Source organism: Manis pentadactyla, chromosome 1 (genome assembly GCF_030020395.1).
Source record: "Manis pentadactyla isolate mManPen7 chromosome 1, mManPen7.hap1, whole genome shotgun sequence".
Classification (NCBI taxonomy): domain Eukaryota; kingdom Metazoa; phylum Chordata; class Mammalia; order Pholidota; family Manidae; genus Manis; species Manis pentadactyla.
In genome coordinates, this window is record NC_080019.1 from 125,267,347 (window position 1) to 125,287,950 (window position 20,604).

Consider the following 20,604-nt stretch of genomic DNA (forward strand, 5'->3'; position numbering starts at 1 on the left):
TCGTGCTGGATACAGTATTCTTGGTTCAAGGCCCTTCTGTTTCATTGCATTAAATATATCATTCCATTCTCTTCTGGCCTGTAAGGTTTCTGCTGAGAAATCTGATGAAGCCTGATAAGTTTTCCTTTGTAGGTGACCATTTTTCTCTCTCCAGCTGCCTTTGATACTCTGTCCTTGTCCTTGATCTTTGCCATTTTTATTATTATGTATCTTGGTGTTGTCCTCCTTGGGTCCGTTTTGTTGGGAGTTATGTGTGTTTCCGTTGTCTGAGTGACTGTTTCCCCCTCCAGTTTGGGAAAGTTTTCAGCAATTATTTCTTCAAATACACTTTCTACACCTTTTTCTCTCTTCATCTTCTTCTGGTACCCCTATAATGTGGATATTGTTCCTTTTGGATTGGTCACATACTTCTCTTAATATTCTTTCATTTCTGGAGATCCTTTTATCTCTCTCTGCATCAGCTTCTCTACATTCCTGTTCTCTGATTTCTATTCCATTAACAGCCTCTTGCACCTCATCCATTCTGCTTTCGGGTCCTTCCAGAGATTGTTTTATTTCTGTATTCTCCCTCTCAACTTATCCGTTAGCCTTTGCATTTTTCTCTGCAGCTCCATTAGCATGGTTATGACCATTATTTTGAAATCTTTTTCAGAAAGATTGGTTAAATCTCTCTCCCCAGGTTCCCTCTCAGGGAATGTCTCGGTTATTCTTGTTGGTATCAAATTCTTCTGCGTTATCATGGCAATAGAGGTAGTCGTAGGCAGTTGGCATGTGTGTCACCTGGGAGAATAAAGTCTCTTCCTGCTTGCCTGTCACCTTCCCTTCCTGTGAGAACGGCAACCCCTAGCGGCTTGTGCTGGGCAGCTGTGCACGGGGCCTCTGAGTCTGGCCTGGGTGGCTGCAGAGGAGGCTCTGCGTGGTGGCTGTGGGCATGGTTTGTCTCAGGCTGCTACTCTGCTGTGGTGGGGCTGCGCTGGACGGGGAACAGGCAGGAGGCTGTTTATCACCATGAGGGGCTTCAGAGTTGTGCTGCCTCTCTGGGCGCTAGGGTACCCGGATTTACCCTGGATTCCCAGCTGCTGGGCTGAGTGTGCCGGGACGCTTCTGTCCAGCTGTGAGGCTCCTGTCCCTTTAAGACTTTCAAAAAGCACTCGCTTTTCTTTTGTCCCAGGTGTACCAGCTGTGGGAATCTGCTCGCAGGTTTTAGTGTTCCGTTTCCCTAGTATCCACACCACGCACTATGTGTCTGCACTCCCGGTGCGGATGACTAGGGCTGGATATTTAGCAATCCTGGGCTCCCACTCCCTCCCCACTCTGACTCCTCTCCTCCCACCGGGGAGCTGGTGTAGGGGGTCCGCTCAGGTCCCGCTGGGCTGCGGCTTGTATCTTACCCCCTTCATGAGGTGCTGGGCTCTCACAGGTGTAGATGTAGCCTGGCATTTGTACTGTATCTTCTTGTCTCTCCTTTGGGAATAGTTGTATTTGTTGTATTTTCAAAAATATGTATGGTTTTGGGAGGAGATTTCCGCTGCCCTACTCATGCTGCCATCTTGGCTCCTCCTCAGCGTTTGAGATAGTAACTGAAAGGAACATATGGTGACTTTGGGAGTGCTGGTAATAATTTATTTCTGGATCTCAGTGCTGGTTACACAGTATGTTTACTGTGAGAAAGTCCGTTAGGCTGTAAAAAACTGCAGTCCAGGGCCGTTTTTCTCCTCTGCTCCAGAAGAAGTCTAGTTCTATTTTTAATATTTTGAGGATCCCCCATACTGTTTTCCATTCCCCATGCTGTATCAATTTATAATCCTACCAGCAGTACAGAAGGATTCCCTTTTCTCCACATCCGTGCCAGCATTTGTTATCTCTGGTCTTTTTTATGATGGCCGTTATAATAGCTATTAGGTAATATCTCATCGTGGTTGTAATTTTGATTTTTCTAATGAGTAATGATGTTGTGCATCTTTTCATGTACCTGTTGCCCTTTCATATATCTTTGGAAAAATGCCTATTCAGGTCCTTTGCCTATTTTTTAATTGGGTTATTTGTGTTTTTGCTATTGAGTTTGTATGAGTTCTTTATATATTTTGAATTTTGAACCTTCATCAGATATGTGGTTTGTAAACATTTTTTCCCATTCTGTAGGTTGTCTTTTCACTTTCTTGATGGTTTCTTTTGCTGTGCAGAGATTTTTTTAGTTTGATGTAGTGCTGTTTGTTTTTTTTTGTTTCCTGTGCTTTATGTTTCATCCAAAACTTCATTACCTAGACCCTTATCAAGGAGCTGTATTTATTCCTGTTTTCTTCTAGGAGTTTCATGGTTTCAGGTCTTAATCTATTTCAAATTAGTTTTTGCGTGTGGTGTAAGATACAGGTCCAGTTTCCTTTTTTACATGTGACCATCCTATTACTCTAGCACTGTTTATTCAAAAAACTGTCTTTTGTCCCCAGAGTAATGGATCCTTTCTCAAATATTAATTGACTGTGAAGGTGTAGGTTTATTTTGGACTCACAATTCTGTTCCACTGGCCTATTTTTCTGTTTTTATGTCAGTCCCATACTGTTTTGATGGCTATATCTTTATACTATAGCTTGAAGTCAGGAAGTATGCCTCCTGCACTGTTCTTCTTTCTCAGGATTTTTTTTTTTTTTGCTATTCATGATCTCTTGTGGCTCTATATAAATTTTAGGAGTGCTTTTTCTTCTGTAAAAAAATGCCATTGGACCGTCTGCTACTTCTATAGCTTTTCTTCTTCCTTCCTAATTACAACCCTTAAATAGAATTCGTGCCTCATATTGAATTTACCGAGTATCATAATTCTTCCAAGTGGTAAAGATACCTCAAGACAAATGCTGGGCATAAAACCCACAGGGCATAAATCTGCAAAGAAGTAAAAAGCTAACCTTTTCAAACAATATTGCCTCTCTCTCACTTACCAACTTTACATTTCCCTGTATGGCCCCGGAAGATGACTGGTTAGCCAGAGACGGGTAAGATTCCTCAAGGGAGGAACAACCTAAGACAGGCACAGTCGCAGGGGCACCATCAGGTGAGAAATTGGGGATCAATAGAGGTGAGGCTTAGAACCTCACCCCCCCTGTTTTGAGAGAAATCTTTGGCATCCGTGGATGTTTTGTTGCCCTTGTCTAGCTTGGATTAATACTTAGCCTATAGGCACACACCTGATCATCTACATTTGCTTTCTTACAGCACTAAATTATGTTTTCTACCTTTATCTTGCATCTACCTACCACTTCAGCATTTTATTAAAAAATAATAATAATAATAATAAGGGAGAAATGTGGGATTCACATATAAATCAAGTATAAAAATCAAACGAATATTCATATCTGACCTGATTATTTATAGTTCATAATGCGTGATCAAAACTGAAAGTTTCTGTGATGACTGCCCTTGTACTGTTCACCATGTAAGAACTTATTCACTATGTAAGAATTTGTTCACCATGTAAGAACTTGTTCGTTGTGCTTCAGAAGATTGGAGACTGATGAGAATTAGGCTTGGGGTGGATTAATGATTGTGCATTGAGTCCCCTGTACCGAATTTTATTGTTGTTAACTGTTAACCATTTGATCAATAAATATGAGAGATGCCCTCTCAAAAAAAAAAAATGCCATTGGAATCTTAGTAGGGATTGATTGCATTGAATCTGTAGATGGCTTTTGGTAGTATTGGTATTTTAACAGTATTAATTCCTCCAGTCCATGAACACAGGATACCTTTCCATTTATTTGTCTTTGACTCTTTCACAATGTCTTGATAATTTTCAGAGTATTGATCTTTTACCTCCTCAGTTAAATGTACCTTCTTTCTTTTTTATTTTTTGAATGTAATTTTATTTTTTCCATTTTTAAAATTACAGTATCATTGATATACACTCTTATGAAGGTTTCACATGAAAAACATGTGTTTACTGCATTTGCCCATAATATCAAGTCCTCCCATACTCCACTGAAGTCATAGTCCATCAGTGTATAAGATGCCACCATGTCACCACTTGTGTTCTCTGTGCTACAGTGTCTTCCCCATGACTGCCCCACACAACATGTGTACTAATCATAATACAATTTCCTTCTCCCTCCCTCCCCATCCACCCTCGTGCACCTCCTGTTTGGTAACCGCTAGTCTCTTCTTGGAGTTTGTGAGTTGGCTGCTGTTTTGTTCCTACAGTTTTGCTTAATTGTTATACACCACAAATGAGAGAAATCATTTGTAACTTGCTTTTCTCTGCGTGGCACTGAGCATAATACCCTTTAGCTCCATCCATGTTGTTGCAAATGATAGGATTTGTTTTCTTATGTTTGAATAGTACTCCATTATGTATATATGCCACATCTTCTTTATCTGTTCATCTATTGATGGACATTTAGGTTGCTTCCATATCTTGACTATTGTAAATAGTGCTGCAATAAACATAAGGGTGCGTATGTCTTTTTGAATTTGAATACTTGTTTTCTTTCAGTAAATTCCTACGAGTGGAATTCCCGGGTCAAATGATATTTCTATTTTTAGTTTTTTGAGGACACTCCATATTGCTTTCCACAAGGTTGAACTAGTTTACATTCCCACCAGCAGTGTAGGAGGATTCTCCTTTCTCCGCATCCTCACCAGCATTTTTTGTTCCTAGTCTCTTCGATGCGGCCATCCTTACTGGTGTGAGATGATATCTCATTGTGGTTTTAATTTGCATTTCCCTGACAATTAGCAATGTGGAGCATATTTCCATGTGCCTATTGGCCATCTGAGTTTCTTCTTTGGAGAATTGTCTGTTCAGCTCCTCTGCCCATTTTTTAATTGGGTTACTAGTTTTTTGGCTGTTGAGGCATGAGTTCTTTATATATTTGGATGTTAACCCCTTGTCGGATATGTCGTTTACAAATATATTCTCTTATAGTGTACAATGCCTTTTTGTTCTACTGATGATGTACTTTGCTGTATAGAAGCTTTTTAGTTTGATGTAGTCCCATTTGTTCATTTTTTATTTTGTTTGCCTTGCCCGAGGAGATGCGTTGAGGAAAAAGTTACTCATGTTTATATTCAAGAGATTTTCGCCTATATTTTCTTCTAAGAGTTTTATGGTTTCATGACTAACATTCAGGTCTTTGATCCATTTTGTATATGGGGTTAGACAATAATCCAGTTTCATTCTCTTGCATGTTGCAGTCCAGTTTTGCCAACACAAATTGTTGAAGAGGCTGTTCTTTCCCCATTGTATACCCATGGCTCCTTTATCGTATATTAATTGACCATATATGGTTGGGTTTATATCTGGGCTCTCTGGTCTGTTCCATTGGTCTATGGGTCTGTTCTTGTGCCAGTACCAAATTGTCTTGATTATTGTGGCTTTGTAGTAGAGCTTGAAGTCAGGGAGCAAAATCCCGCCCCCCTTTATTCTTCCTCCTCAGGGTTGCTTTGGCTATTCAGGGTCTTTTGTGATTCCATATGACTTTTAGAACTATTTGCTCTAGTTCGTTGAAGAATGCTTTTGGTATTTTGATAGGGTTTGCATTGAATCTGTAGATTGCTTTAGGCAGGATGGCCATTTTGATAATATTAATTCTGCCTATCCAAGAGCATGGGTTGTGTTTCCATGTATTGGTATCTTTAATTTCTCTCATGAGTGTCTTGTAGTTTTCAGAGTATAGGTCTTTCACTTCCTTGGTTAGGTTTATTCTTAGGTATTTTATTCTTTTTGATGCAATTGTGAATGGAATTGTTTTCCTGATTTCTCTTTCTGCTAGTTCATTGTTAGTGTATAGGAATGCAACAGATTTCTGTGTATTAATTTTGTATCCCACAACTATGCTGAATGCAGATATTAGATCTAGTAGTTTCAGAGTGGATTATTTAGGGTTTTTTATGTACATGTCATCTGATTGCCTTGGCTAAGACCTCCAGAACTATGTTGAATAAAAGTGGGGAGAGTGGGCATCCTTGTCTGTTTCCTGATCTTCAAGGAAAAGCTTTCTCCTTCTTGCTGTTAAGTGTAATGTGGCTGTGGGCTTGTCATATATGGCCTTTATTATGTTGAGGTACTTGCCCTCTATAACCATTTTGTTCAGAGTTTTTATCATGAATGGATGTTGAGCGAATGCTTTTTCAGCATCTATGGAGATGATCATGTGGTTTTGTCCTTTTTGTTAGATGTGGTGGATGACCTTGATGGATTTCCAAATGTTGTACCATTCTTGCGTCCCTGGGATAAATCCCATTTGATCATGATGGATTATCTTTTTGATGTACTTTTGAATATGGTTTGCTAATATTTTGTTGAGTATTTTTGCATGCATGTTCTTCAGGGATATTGGTCTGTAATTTTTCTTTTTGTGGTGTTTTTGCCTGTTTTTGGTATTAGTGTGATGTTGGCCTCGTAGAATGAGATGAGTTTGGGAGTATTCCCTCCTCTTCTACTTTTTGGAAAACTTTAAGGAGAATGGGTATTAGGTCTTCAGTGAATGTTTGATAAAATTCAGCATTGAAAACATCTGGTCCAGGGAATTTCTTCTTAGGTAGATTTTTGATTACCAATTCAATTTCATTGCTGGTAATTGGTCTGTTTAGATTTTCTGTTTCTTCCTGGGTCAGCCTAGGAAGGTTGTATTTTTCTAGAAAGTTCTCCATTTAACTTGTTAGCATATAATTTTTCATAGTATTCTCTCATAATTATTTGTATTTCTGTGGTGTCCATAGTGATTTTCCTTTTTCATTTCTGATTCTGTTTATGAGTGTAGACTTTTTTTCTTGATAAGTCTAGGCTTGGGGTTTATATAATTTATTTATTTTCTCAAAGAACCAGCTCCTGCTTTCATTGATTCTATTTTATTCTTGATTTTACTTATTTCTACTGTAATCTTTATTATGTCCCTTCTTCTACTTACTTTGGGCCTCATTTGTTCTTTTTCTACTTTTGTTATTTGTTAGTTTAGACTGTTCATATCGGATTGTTCTTTCCTGAGGTAGGCCTGTATTACAATATACTTCCCTCTTAGTACAGCCTTTGCTGCATCCCACAGATTTTGCAGTGGTGAGTTACTGTTCTCATTTGTGTCCGTATATTGCTTGATCTCTGTTTTTATTTGGTCATTGATCCATTGGTTATTTAGGAGCATGTTGTGAAGCCTTCTTGTGTTTGTGGGACATTTCATTTTCTTTGCATAGTTTCTTTGTAGTTTCATACCTTTGTGGTCTGAGAAGCTGGTTGGTACAACTTCAATCTCTCTGAATTTCCTGATGCTCTTTTTGTGGGCTAGTATATGATCTATTCTTGAAAATGTTTCATGGGCACTGAAGAAGAATGTCCTGCTGCTTTTGGGTGGAGTGTTCTGTAGATGTCTTTTAGGTCCATCTGTTCTAATGTGTTGTTCTGTGCCTCTGTCTCCTTACTTATTTTCTGTGTGGTTGATCTGTCCTTTGGAGTGAGTGGTGTGTTGAAGTCTCCTAAAATGAATACATTGCATTCTCTTTCCCCCTTTAATTCTGTTAGTATTTGTTTTACATATGTAGGTGCTCCTGTGTAGGGTGCATAGAGATTTATAATGTTTATATCTTCTTCTTGGACGGACCGACCCCTTTATCATTATGTAATGTCCTTCTTTGTCTCTTGTTACTTTCTTTGTTTTGAAGTATATTTTGTCTGATACAAGTACTGCAAGTCCTGCTTTTTTCTTCCTATTAGTTGCATGAAATATCTTTTTTCTGTTCCTTCACTTTCAGTCTGTGTATGCATTTCAGTTTGAAGTGAGTGTCTTGTAGTCAGCATATAGATGAGTCTTGTTTTTTGATTCTTTCAGTGACTCTATGTCTTTTGGTTGGTGCATTCAGTCCATTTACATGTAGGGTGATTATCGATACATATGTACTTATTACCACTGCAGGCTTTAGATTCGTGGTTTCCAAAGTTTCAAGCATAACTTCCTTACTATTTAAAATTCTAATTTAACTCACTTAGTATGCTATTAAAAACCCAATCTAAAGTTTCTTTATTTTTTTTCCTCCTTTTTCTTCATCCCCCATTCTTTGTATATTAGGTATCATATTCTGTACTCTTTGTCTATCCCTTGAGTGACTTTGGGGATATTTGATTTAATTTTGCCTCTTGTTAGTAATTAATTGTTTTACTTTCTTTACATGGTTTTATTTCCTCTGGTGACAGCTATTTAGCTTTAGGAACACTTCTATCTATGGCAGTCCCTCCAAAATACATTGTGGAGATGGTTTGTGGGAGGTAAATTCTCTCAACTTTTGCTTATCTGGAAATTGTTTAATCCTTCTTTCAAATTTAAATGATAATCTTGCCATGTAGAGTATTCTTGGTTCAAGGTCCTACTGCTTCATTGCATTAAATATATCATGCTACTCCCTTCTGGCTTGTAAGGTTTCTGTTGAAATGTCTGATCATAGCTTGATGGGTTTCCCTTTGTATGTAATCTTATTTCTCTCTCTGGCTGCTTTTTAATACTCTGTCCTTATCTGTGATCTTTGCCATTTTAATTATTATATGTCTTGATGTTGTCTTCCTTGGGTCCCTTGTGTTGGGAAATCTGTGCACCTCCATGGCTTGAGAGCATGTCTCCTTCCCCAAATTGGGGATGTTTTCAGCAATTACCTCCTTAAAGACACTTTCCCTTTTCTCTTCTTCTTCTTGTACCCCTATTATGTGAATATTGTTCCATTTGTATTGGTTGCCCAGTTCTCTCAATATTCTTTCATTCCTAGTTATCCTTTTTTTTCCTCTCTGTGCCTCACCTTCCTTGTATTCCTGTTCTCTAATTTCTTTTCCATTTACCGTCTCCTCCACTATGTGTAATCTGCTTTTAAATGCCTCCATTGTATGTTTCATTTTAGATATTGAATTCCCTAATGATTGAATCTCCATCCTTAATTTGTCTCCGAGTTCTTGAGTATTTTTCTGAGCCACCATGAGTATGTTTATGATTTTTATTTTGAAATCTCTTTCATGAAGATTGATCTGTTCAGTTTCACCTGAACCGTTTCCTGGTGTTTGTGGGATTTTGGTTTGAACCAGGTTCCTTTGACAATTCATATTGGTATGTTGCACCCTCTATTGCCCAGAAGCTTTAGTCTCTCAAGCTGCTCAGTCCCTGGAGTGATGTCGGGGGTCGCAGTGAGGCATGATGGTGCCTGGGGGAAGGAAAGAGCTGTTGCCTTTCTCCTGGCTACAGTTCCTGTTTCCACTGCAAGGGCCAGTGGGCCAAGCACGCAGGGAGAACCCTCTGTGCTTTGCACTTGTAGCTGCTATAGGCAGGGCTGCCCTCTAGGTAGCCTGGCACAATGGTGGTGGCATTTGATTTGTGAGCTGATGCCGGCTAGCAGGAAGGTGCAGCAGGCTGCATATGGTGTTGGGGAGCGTCTCAGAGTTGCATAGCAAGCCAAGGGAATGGAGTGCCTGAAGCTCCTGAAAGTTCCAAACTTGGGCAGAGTGCGCCTGTACTATTTTGTCCACACGTCCTTTCTCCTGAGCAGCAAGCTCTGTGGAATCCTTGCCCTTTTAGCAGCCCTGGTGGTGTTAGGAAGTCTCTCAGATTCCCCACCTTTCTTTTGTCCCATAGCGGCTGGATGTGGATCCCTGTTTTCCACAAGTGTCTGAAATCTCAGTCTCTCCAAGTATTCTGCCTGTCTTAGCTTTCCAGTCCCACCAATCTGCAGAGCACCATGCAATGTAGGCTTGTGCTCCCAAAGCAGATGTCCAGGGCTGGGTGTTATGCAGTCCTAGGCTTCCACCCCCTTCCTGCTCCTCCATTTCTCTTCCTCCCACTGGTGAGCTTGGGTTGGAAATGGGCTTGGGTTCTGTCGGATCAAGGCTTTGGTTTGTTACCCTGTTTCTTGAGGTCTGCTCTGTTCTCCAGGTGTATGCAGTCTGGTGCAGCTTTCTTTCCTGTTGCTCTTTTAGGATTAGTTGTATTAACTATATTTTCGTATTATATGTGGTTTTGGGAGGAGCTCTCTGTCTCTCCTCTCATGCTGCCATCTTCAATCTCCCTGGTCATCTTTTGTCTCTTTTTACCATTTTTAGTTTAAAATCTATTCTGTCTCATACATTTATTGGCATATCTTGTTTATTTATTCTTTTATTGCACTGTTCAGATATATAGTGCATTTTTACAAATTAAGTTTTTGGCAACCCTGCAGCAAATTTCATTATTGTTTTATTTTAAGAAATTGCCACAGCCACTCCAGCCTTCAGTAACCACCACCCTGGTTAGTCAGGAATCATTAACATTGAGACAAGATCTTCTGCCAGCAAAAAGATTACAACTCACTGAAAGCTCAGGTGATGGTTAGCATGTTTTAGCAGTAAAGTATTTTTAAATTCTTATGAGTACATTGATTTTTAAGACAACATACTATGAGACAGTCAAAAGGCTACAGTATAGCATAAACATAGCTTTCATATGCACTGGGAAACCAAAAATTCATTTGTTTGCTTTATTGTGATATTTGATTTATTGTGTTTGGTCTGTAACTGAACCTCTAATACCTCTGAGTTATGACTTTATAGCTATCCGTGTTTGCTTTTTAATCCATTTAGCCATCTCTATCTTTTAGTTGGAGAATTTAGTCTGTTTACATTTGAATAATTATTGATTGGTTAGGATTTCACTATTGGCAGTTTTCCAGGTCTTTTCTGGGTATTTTATAGATCCATTGTTCCTTGTTTCTTATCCTGCTTTTTTGTGTTTTGATATCTTACGGTGTCATAATGCTTTGACTTCTTTATCTTATACTTTTGTGTAAAATTACTACAGGCTTTTCCCTCGTGGTTACCATGAGGCTACATAAAATAACTTAAACTTATAACTCTATTTTAAACCGTTAGCAACTTAACTTCAGTAGAATTTGTGAACTTACGTTTTTACTTCTCATGCTAGGTTTATTGCTGTAACAATTTACATTAAAAATATTGTGTAACTAATAACAGATTATTGTAGTTACTGCTATTTTTATTTTTTTTAACTTTTAAACTAGACTTATAAGTGAATTATGTACCACTATTACCATATTACAGAGTCTATGCCTTTATATTCACCATTGCCAGCAAGATTTGCACTACTTTATGTTTTTGTGTTGTTGATTAGCATCCTTTTACTTCTACTAAAAGAACTTCCTTTAGCATTTTTGGAAGGCAGATCTGGTGGTGATGACCTCCCTCAGCTTTTTTTTTTATTTCAGGAAAGTCTTTATCCCTTTCTCATTTGAAGGACAGCTTTGCTGGATATAGATTTCTAGGTGGACAGTTATTTTCTTTCAGTATTTTCAATATGTCAGCTCATTCTTTCTTGGCTGGAAATTTTCTGTTGAGAAATCTGCTTTTAGTCTTTCAGGGGTCCTCTTGTATGTAACTTCTCTATTTTCTCTTGCTGCTTTTAATATTCTTCCTTTGTCTTTGACTTTTGACAATTTAATTATAATATACCCCTGTGTAGCCCTATTAATAAGGTTCAACCTGTTTGGGGTCATTTGGGTTTTGTGGCTCTAAAAGTCCATTTCTCTCTTTACGTTTGGGTTTTTCAGCCCTTATTGCTTTAAGTCCCTTTCTCTTTTTCTGAAATTTCCATGCCGTGAGTAGTGTTTCTTTTCATCGTGCCCCATTATTTCCATAGGCTTTCTTCACTCTCATTCTTTTTTCTTTTCCCTTCTCTAACTGGGTAGTTTCTAGTGTCCTGCTTTACAGGTTACTGTGCTTCTGTATGGTTGAATCTACTTCTGAAACTATTGAATTCTTCAGTTCAGTTATATTTTTCAACTAGGATTCTGTTTGGTTTTTTTGTTGGTTGCTGTTTCCTTGTTGGACCTTCTTGTTTTGTTTATCCATTGTTTTCCTAATTTCATTCAGTTGTCTCTATTTTCTTATAATTCACTAAGCTTCCTTAAGAGGATTATTCTGAATCTTTTGACATTTCATAGAGTTCCATTTTTTTTTATGGTCAATTATTGGAGCTTTATTAATTTCCTTTGGTGGTATTTTTCATGATCCTTGATTCCTTATATTGGTATGTGTGCATTTGAGTAATCATGTTCTTCATACAAACTTTACAGGTTTGATTTGGCAGAGATAGTTCTTCATTAGTTAGCTCATTTTGGGTCTGTGTGTGTTTCTGCTCATAATATTCTTGAGGAAGTATAGCCTGCTAGTGTCTGTTTTTGGATGAGGCAACTATTTAAGCTCTCAGGATGGCAATGTGGGTTGTGGCACTGGCTTAGAACAGTTGGACTGCTGGCTTGGTTCCCTACCCAAGTGAGGCTGTAGGATGAGCTCCATGGTTGTCTGGATTCTCTGTTTAGGCTTACTAGATGGTTTGGACTGGATACTATATTCAGTAGTAGTGGAGTTATGAATTAGCTTTCCTGCTTTGGCAGGGTAGCTGGATGGGACTCGGGCCAGTATAGCTCATTGGTTAGGGATCCTAATCTGGCCTGAATGTGCATTAAATTCCTTAGTTAGGAGGGCACCAGTTTTGCTCTGCAGATGGGGGAAGCCTTGGGCTGCGTTGTCTGATCAGGTGACCCTGTACATAGGGCTGTTGAATGGGCTATGCAGCTTCCCCTGTGCTCTGCTTAGGTTCATGTTTAGACAGCCTGAAGGCTGTATTCAGTGATGAGTGGGGCTATGAATTAGATGATCTGACCTGGCACAGTAAGAGAAGCAGCTCTAAAGCTGGTAAAGTCTTTTGTTGTCTTAACTCAAGCTGTCTTGCACCCCAAGTTCCCTCACTGAACAGGGCCAGTGATTTTGCTTCGCAAACTCTTGGCTCTGCACTCCCACCTCTTAGCTTGTGTGCTGCTGGGACACAGAGCTTCCAGGAGTTGTCTTTGGACAACTCCCAGGAACCCTTTTGGTTAGATGAAGCTGGGAGACATTCTCTACCGCTGATAAGGCTGTGATTCAGCTCCTTGTCTGGGCGTGAGCAAACTGGAGTCTTCAGCCAGCAAAACTCTTTCTTTAATGATTCAAACCAGGCATATCTGCCCCCCTGCTGTGTTGTTCCTTGGTTAGAATGTGCTTCTGACTTGGTTGTGCAGATGAGCAAAGCTGCTGGTTGGGACGACTACTACTACTTGGGCACTGCAGGTATGAACTTGGTCTACCAAAATCCACGTGCTAAGTTTTTTTCCCCTTCTCCATCACAGTCAGATTCCAGTGGTTGAGCCCTGCAGAGTCTTCTGTAATCCCCGTGGTGTGAGATCAGAGTAGGGAGTCCCACAAAGTGACCCACAGTGCTTCAGTGGTACTGGGTGTACCGCTGGGCTCTCTTTTCTCACTGGAGGAATGGGAGGCTCACCTGTCCGTGAGGTGCTCTGCTGGCCTTGGGGAGGGAAAAAGCAGTCAGTGTGTAGCTGTTTCTCTTACCATTATAAGGCAGTCTGTCTTAATCTCTGTGGTGCAAGAGGTTGCTTCAGTCTTACTCTTGTGTGCTAGTTTTCTCTAAATGGTGTCTTGTTCTTGAATAGTTGTTAGTTGTTGTTCTTGTAAGGGGAGCAAAGTTAGTATGAACTTATGTCAGCATGTTGGTGATATTGCTCTCCTATACTTTTTTTTTCTCTTAAATGTCTAAATTTATTGAAGGTTGCAAAAGATTAGCAGCCCTAGATAAAAAATTATCTCTTATCTGGCTACATATGGGGTGCCACCCATATAGGATTCGCTTTTTTTAAAAATAGGACTAAAATTTTAGGATGCTTATTTGCATCCTAAAATTTACACAGCTGCACTCTTCCTATACTTATAACTTTATGCCTTAGCACTCTTGGAGGGCTGCTTTGCTAGTTTTGCGGACTCATTTATTCTTTGATAAATCCCAGTTCAGATGCCAACTTTGGGGAGCTTTTTCTGACTCAACTTAGATTCAGGTAGTTTTTTCTTATTCTGGGCTTTTGGTCTTTGTCCATATTACATTCTAATTTGTTTTAAAGTTTGACTGTACTGCTAGATGAGTCCCTTCAGGGACTGGATTTTAGTTCATCTTTCTCTCTCCAACATCTAGCAATGTATCTGGTATTCATTTATTCATTCTTCATTTTGTCAATCAGAATGAGTGTCTCTGTGTACCTTAGCCATTATGCTGAAGAAGTATACAGTGTTAAGTAAAATACAAGGTTCCTACCCTCATGGAACTTACTTCCTAATCGATGAAATAATATTAAATAGGTAACACATCAGTGCTATAAAGGCAACAAAGAAGTGATATTTGAGAAAAGAGAAATGTAGAGGGGCATAATCTATACATTTAGGAATTTTGTAGAGTAGAGGCAATATTTAAACTGAGAGCTGAAGGGTAAGAACGGACTGGGGATTCTAAAGAATTGAGGACCTCATAAGAGCTTTTCTGACATAATAGATGCTTATTAACTGAATGTATGAATTATGGAACAGTATGTTCTATTTTCCATCCTTATTTAACTTTGCACTCTAGGTATGGCTTTTTGTTTCTATTTGAGAGGCCAGTATGCTGACTAAGTTGAGTACTTAAGAAACCAAAACAAAAAACAGCATAGGTTAGTTTAAAGCACAAATATCATTCACTTGCTCCCTTTCTGTGCTAGGTGCTAGGTGTATAGACAGGGTCTCTGGCCTGTGGAGCTTATTTGTTGACTTTTTCATTCATATAGGCCCCTTTTAAAGTTCTTAAACACTTTTGAAGAAGTTTTTGACCTATTTCAAAGTACTTTCTTTTTTATAGTAGCAATACAATTCAAACAATATTTTACTTTTCATTTTGAATTTTATTTTAGGAGGTTTTGGACATCTTGCAATTTTCAATTCTTGTTTGCAAACCAGAAGCATAGATGATGGAGAGCTATTACATGGTATATTAAAAATTCTAATATCCTGGAAAAAAGATCATGAAGATATTTTTCTTTTCAGTTGGTAGGTGATATTTTATACTATGTTTTCCCCTCCTATACAGTGTGGATCCAGATTGGGTATTTTATAGTCATAATTTTATAGATAAAAATAGACATAATTTTATAGATAGGATAATAGACATTTAAGTCAGTCTTTTATAAGTATTTAAGATTTAATAGAATATTTTCTCATTGAACACCTACGTAATTCTTTAATGGTTTTGTTGTTTTGTTTTTGTCTTTATCACAGTAAATTATCAGAAGTAAGTCCAGAGATACTGGGTGTAAACATAGAAATAATCCGGTTCCTTTCCCTATTTCTGAAATACTGTTCATCTCCTTTGGCAGAGAGTGAATGGGACTTTATCATGTGTTCCATGTTGGCTTGGTTGGAGGTAAATTAACCTATGTGTCATCACCTCTGTTGGATCTTTGTGCATATGTGTATGCCAAATCTATTTTCTAATCTTATTCTTAATTATTGTGATTAGCTCCTTCACAAGTGTTTAAGCACTTTATATTAACTGTATAGCACCAGCTACTATTTGGCAGAACAGTAAAATGATAGAGGTTTAATGTCTGCCAATATTGTTCAGTGACCAGATCTCCTAACTGCTATTAAAATGTATCCCCGTTAGCTCATTTTAATATGATATTTGCAGCATGGCCCTTTCATGGTTTATCTTTTCATGACAAGCTTTTTGGTCTTTTTAAAAAAAATGTACTGTGTTGGTAATGTATTAAAAATTAAGCAAAATCAGAGGGAGTTAGTGTTCTTTTAAGCAACCAGATGTTTAACACTTGTAGGCTTTTACACAGAGTTAGCAGGGTTGAACTGGTCTGAATCTCTGTTTTGCCCGCTATTTAGCTGTATGGCTTAGGGTTTAAGCTTGACCTAGTTGAGTCTTAGTTTGTTTATTTTAAAATAGCTTAATAATGCCTAATCAGTAGGGCTCCTGAGATTATAAAGTGTTTTTAATGTATTTCACTTGTTAAGGTAATTTATATTGTTTCATTTCATAATTTTAGAAATAAAAAGGAATGTTTCAGAATAAATGGATTGCTTCTAATTCATAGTATTTAATTTTGGAAAAAAATTAGTTTGATGTAAGATATATAAATGTCTCCTAAGATTATTCACTTAACTGCTTCTTATTTAAAAATTTATAGAGAAATGAAAGGAACTTTTCTTTATTGCCTTGATTTGTGGTGTTCTGGTAGAAGTCTGCTCACCTATTTCATTTTTGTTTCTTCAGACAACAAATGAGAATCATGCATTGTATTCTGTTCCACTTGTACAACTATTTGCCTGTGTCAGCTGTGATTTGGCCTGTGAGCTCAGTGCTTTTTTTGAATCCACAACTCTGGACTCCATTGGCAATCTTCCTGTAAATCTAATCAATGAATGGAAAGAATTTTTTTCCCAAGGCATCCACAGTATGCTTTTACCTCTTTTGGTGACTGTTACAGGCAAGTGTAAAAGGGAATAGTGAGATTCATTGAAATTGACTTGTTGAAATTTCAAAACAAAAACTTCGGATATTTACGTCAAACATACAGAATACTAAAAGAAAAGAGAGAGACAGCTTGGTATCTCAGAAGCATCATGTATGCCTTTTGCTTTACAGATAAGAATTGGACAATGGCAAGATATCCAAAGACCATTGGAAATTAAAATAATAGTAGTTTGGATAACATGATAGATTATTTTAACTTGCACTATTCTCTTTTTTAAGGATGAAATAATAGAAGTCATTTAACAGTTGAGATTATCTGAGATATATATTCAGTTCATGTTTCTAGTTAGGACTGCGTTAATACTTGTCAAATTTTTAGTTCATTTTTTACAATAACATTGACTGTGACTCAGTCCAGCTGTATACTCACTTTGTTTTGCAATGTGCATGTTTCTTTCCTTTTTGTCATCAGGAGAAAGCAAAGATACATCTGAAACATCCTTTCAGAATGCAGTGCTAAAGCCCATGTGTGAAACACTAACATATATCCCAAAGAATCAGCTATTGGGTCAAAAACTCCCTGCAAAACTGGTTGCTGGCCAAAAAACAAACTTGCCAGAATATCTCCAGACTTTGTTAAATACATTGGCCCCCTTACTCCTCTTCAGAGCTCGGCCTGTGCAAATTGCTGTTTATCATATGCTATACAAGTAAGAATTCTTCCAATTGAATCAGTGTTGAAGTAGTCTAGAAATATTAAATGTATGTTTAGTTTTAACTCCTTAGTCACTAAAAATAGTCCAGGGAAATAAAAAGTAAACTGGTCATGCATTCTAATAATAGGGACTCCTAGTTTTTGATCTTTTAATTCATTGTTCTCAATACATAATTTACATTTAGATACTCCTGGCCATAGGTTGTTATTTTAGAATAAACTTTCTACTCTTAAGCATGATTTAACAATGAAAAATTTAATGTAATATAATTTAAAATAATATGCTTACTTCCAGATTGATGCCTGAATTACCGCAGTGCGATCAGGATAATCTAAAGTCATACGGAGATGAAGAAGAAGAACCAGCCTTGTAAGTTTTTTTAGTAATTTGTTTTAATATATTCTCATAATCCATCTTACTTATGACTCTAGAAGACTGAGGCAACACAAAAACTCTAAATTTAGACTATATATTCATTCAGTAGATCTTTTAAAGTTATTTATAAGATATAAATAAAACACAGAGTTTACCAAAAAAGATAGTTTCTCTCCTTAATTATACCTAAATCATATTTTCAGCTTGCTACTTGTTTAGTAAAACTTTTTTTGGTAACATGATAGATGTGGGAAGAATATATCAATTCATATACCTATTGAGCACCCACTTTGTGCAAAGTATTAAGTAAATGCTGAGGGAAAAGTACTGTGTTTTAATAAATGTTCTTTTTCTTAGGGAGCTTATAGTCTAATATAGAGAACCCTTATAATAGAAGATAGGATATGACAAGTGCTAAGAAAGAAGGATAGATAGCATGGTTATGGAGGCACAGTTGCTGTGCAACTAGAAGGAAGACTTTTTTGAGGAGGAGACATTTATGCTTTATCCTTCAGGTTAGGTGGTAGTATAAAAAGTTAAGGGAACACTGTGTACAAAGGCATGGAGGCATGAATGTTCAAGATATGCTTGGGTCATGTTTCATAGTGCCACTTAATATGTTTTTATTGTCTATATTTTCCTCTAGCAGAATATAAAACTCTTGGAAGGCAGGCATTTTTGTCTTTTTTTCCCAGCTGTGTTTGCAGCATCCAGAATGGTTCCTGGCCTAAAAGCAGACTTACTCATCATGAGGATTGCTCATTTGTTGAAGAAAAGAGTGAAGGAATAGGTATACAGTAGACAGGGAGGATATAGTGGAAGATAAAGGTGGAAGGGTACTTCAGATAATGAAGGGCTTTCAAGATGATTTTTTCTGAGATTTGGGCCTTCTTTGGTAGAAGGTGGGCTCCCACCAGCTGATTCTGACAATAGTAGGAAGCATAAATTATGCAAAAAAAGCAAGTAGAAGTAGAGATCATTCCAGAAGTTTAAGCTGTGAATGGAGGACAGTGTGGAAGTGGAAAGATGTCTGGGTTGGTATTTGTAAAATCAAGTGACTATGTGTATGGGTTAGAAAAGGGTTGATAGATAAGATGGTGGTGTTGAAGGTAAAAACCTAAGGGCAGAATCTTGAAGACCTATATTTATAGGCTAGGAGAAAGAAGCCAGCCACAACAGAAGAAAAATTACAGAGGTAAAAGGAGAGGAGGACCAAGCTGGAATGTCGTAGAGAAGAGAATTTGACAGGATATATACAAGTATTTCACTTTTTTGAGAATCCCCTAAGTTCACCTGAAAGTGTTAATGAATGCAGTAGTTCAGTCAAGAAGAAAATTAACTTACACTGTCATGAATTAATGTGCATGTTAAATTCACTTTCCTGAAAAGATGTACAATCTTATGACCTTTTTATTCTTTATAGAATGATAAAGGACCTGTTAGGACTTGAAGGCGTAGCCCCTGGCCTTCATCAGTTCTCTAACTAGCTGAGGAACTTTAGACTAATCATTTAGCGTCTCTGGGTGTGTGAATTATTTTTTTCATCTATAAAATAGAAGTTTGAAACATATGCCTTCTGAAAGGGTCTTTCCTTTAAGGGTTAGCTTCTAGATTCCATATTTTTATAACATATTATATCCATAATATATAAATATAAATAATATTTTATATAAATAAATTGTATTATATATTTTTTTACATATTTGATATACTTTTATATTTATGTTTTTGTATATTTGTGTATATATGTGTGTGTATATATAAAACATTTTATGCCTTTCAGATTCTGTAATTGCAATTATATGCAAAATTAGGAGTTAAAATTGAATCTAGGAAGGGGGACTTTTAAAATGATTATTGAAAAATAGGGAAGGATTTTTCTAAAATGCTTAAAGTTTATACATGCTGTCAAATTTGTTAAGGGACAAGTTATAGAGCCATTTATGTTCAATCACTGATTCTTAGGTCACCACCGGCAGCACTGATGTCTCTTCTTAGCACTCAAGAGAACTTACTGGAAAATGTTTTGGGGTGCATTCCTGTTGGACAAATAGTGACTATTAAGCCAATGAGTGAAGACTTCTGCTATGTTCTGGGATATCTCCTCACTTGGAAATTAATACTTACTTTCTTCAAAGCTGCTTCATCTCAGGTAAAAAAATATGTAACAACTTTGACAGTTCTGTCTTGTATGTGTTTCTCTGTTACTTTCCTACACTGCCTCCTTCCCCTCCTTTTCTAAAAAAAAAGCTGGGTGGTGGGGGTGGGCAAGGAAATGCCCATATTTTAATCCTGTCTTCTCTGACTAACTTCAGATACTCTGCTAAATTTATTTCTGTCCCTACTTCTTCACCCTCCCACCGTTTGTTTTTAAACACACGCGCACGCACGCACACACACACAGTTTTTGCAAAATTAATCAATCTCTGGAATGTGATTAGATCAGTTTTTTCCTAACTGAATATAGCCACCAAGTCCTTTTATTGCAGTAAACAAGATTTGTATAATTTATACTACCAATGTAGTAATTTTAAAGAATTGGATCTTGCTTGTTTTTTTTCTTTTGGTAAACTTCTGACTCTTGTGGAGATTTCAGTTAATACTTGATTGGAAATTTACTTTATTTGAAAATCAGTGTTTAGAGAAAGACCTGTGAAACATTACCTATGTAATTAAAACTATAAAGTATCCTTTAATTATTTTGCCCTAATTATTCTAGCAGCCACTAGATGTCTCTGTGGTCTCATGTTCAAGAAGATAGACCTTATTGTTCAGAAGGGAAGCTGGAAAAATCTCAATTAAAAAAAAATTCTTTTAGGCAATCTCCACTTAAAAATCAAATGTTGATTGAATCAGCTTAATAAGGTGTGTGGCTTCTTTGACAGGTCAATACAAAAACACTCCATTTATCACTTCATATTTAAAGTGTGGCTGAATATCATGGCATTCATTTCTAAGGTGATTTTTCAAAGTTCTTAAATTATAATATATGTTGTTGCTAATAATCTGTGATATAAATACATCAACGTATGCATCTTGGCATTTGTATATCTAAAGGGAAAATCAAATCACAGAGGCAACATTGATCTGTATGTCTAAATTGTTTTATTTCTTTTTAGGCCTGCTACTTATGTTTGATACTTGAGCTAGTTTTATTTCCCTATATCTTATGA

General features: G+C 37.3%; 1 protein-coding gene across 1 annotated transcript in view; it reads left to right on the forward strand.

Annotated features, from left to right (window-relative positions):
• Positions 1-20,604, forward strand: part of LTN1 (listerin E3 ubiquitin protein ligase 1) — an 81,256-nt gene that overhangs the window by 50,563 nt on the left and 10,089 nt on the right. The window contains exons 20-25 of the mRNA XM_036875106.2: positions 14,770-14,905; positions 15,134-15,278; positions 16,140-16,353; positions 16,813-17,050; positions 17,351-17,425; positions 19,397-19,583. Of these exons, the coding sequence (XP_036731001.2) occupies positions 14,770-14,905; positions 15,134-15,278; positions 16,140-16,353; positions 16,813-17,050; positions 17,351-17,425; positions 19,397-19,583 (995 nt within the window). The remainder of the gene's footprint in view (positions 1-14,769; positions 14,906-15,133; positions 15,279-16,139; positions 16,354-16,812; positions 17,051-17,350; positions 17,426-19,396; positions 19,584-20,604) is intronic.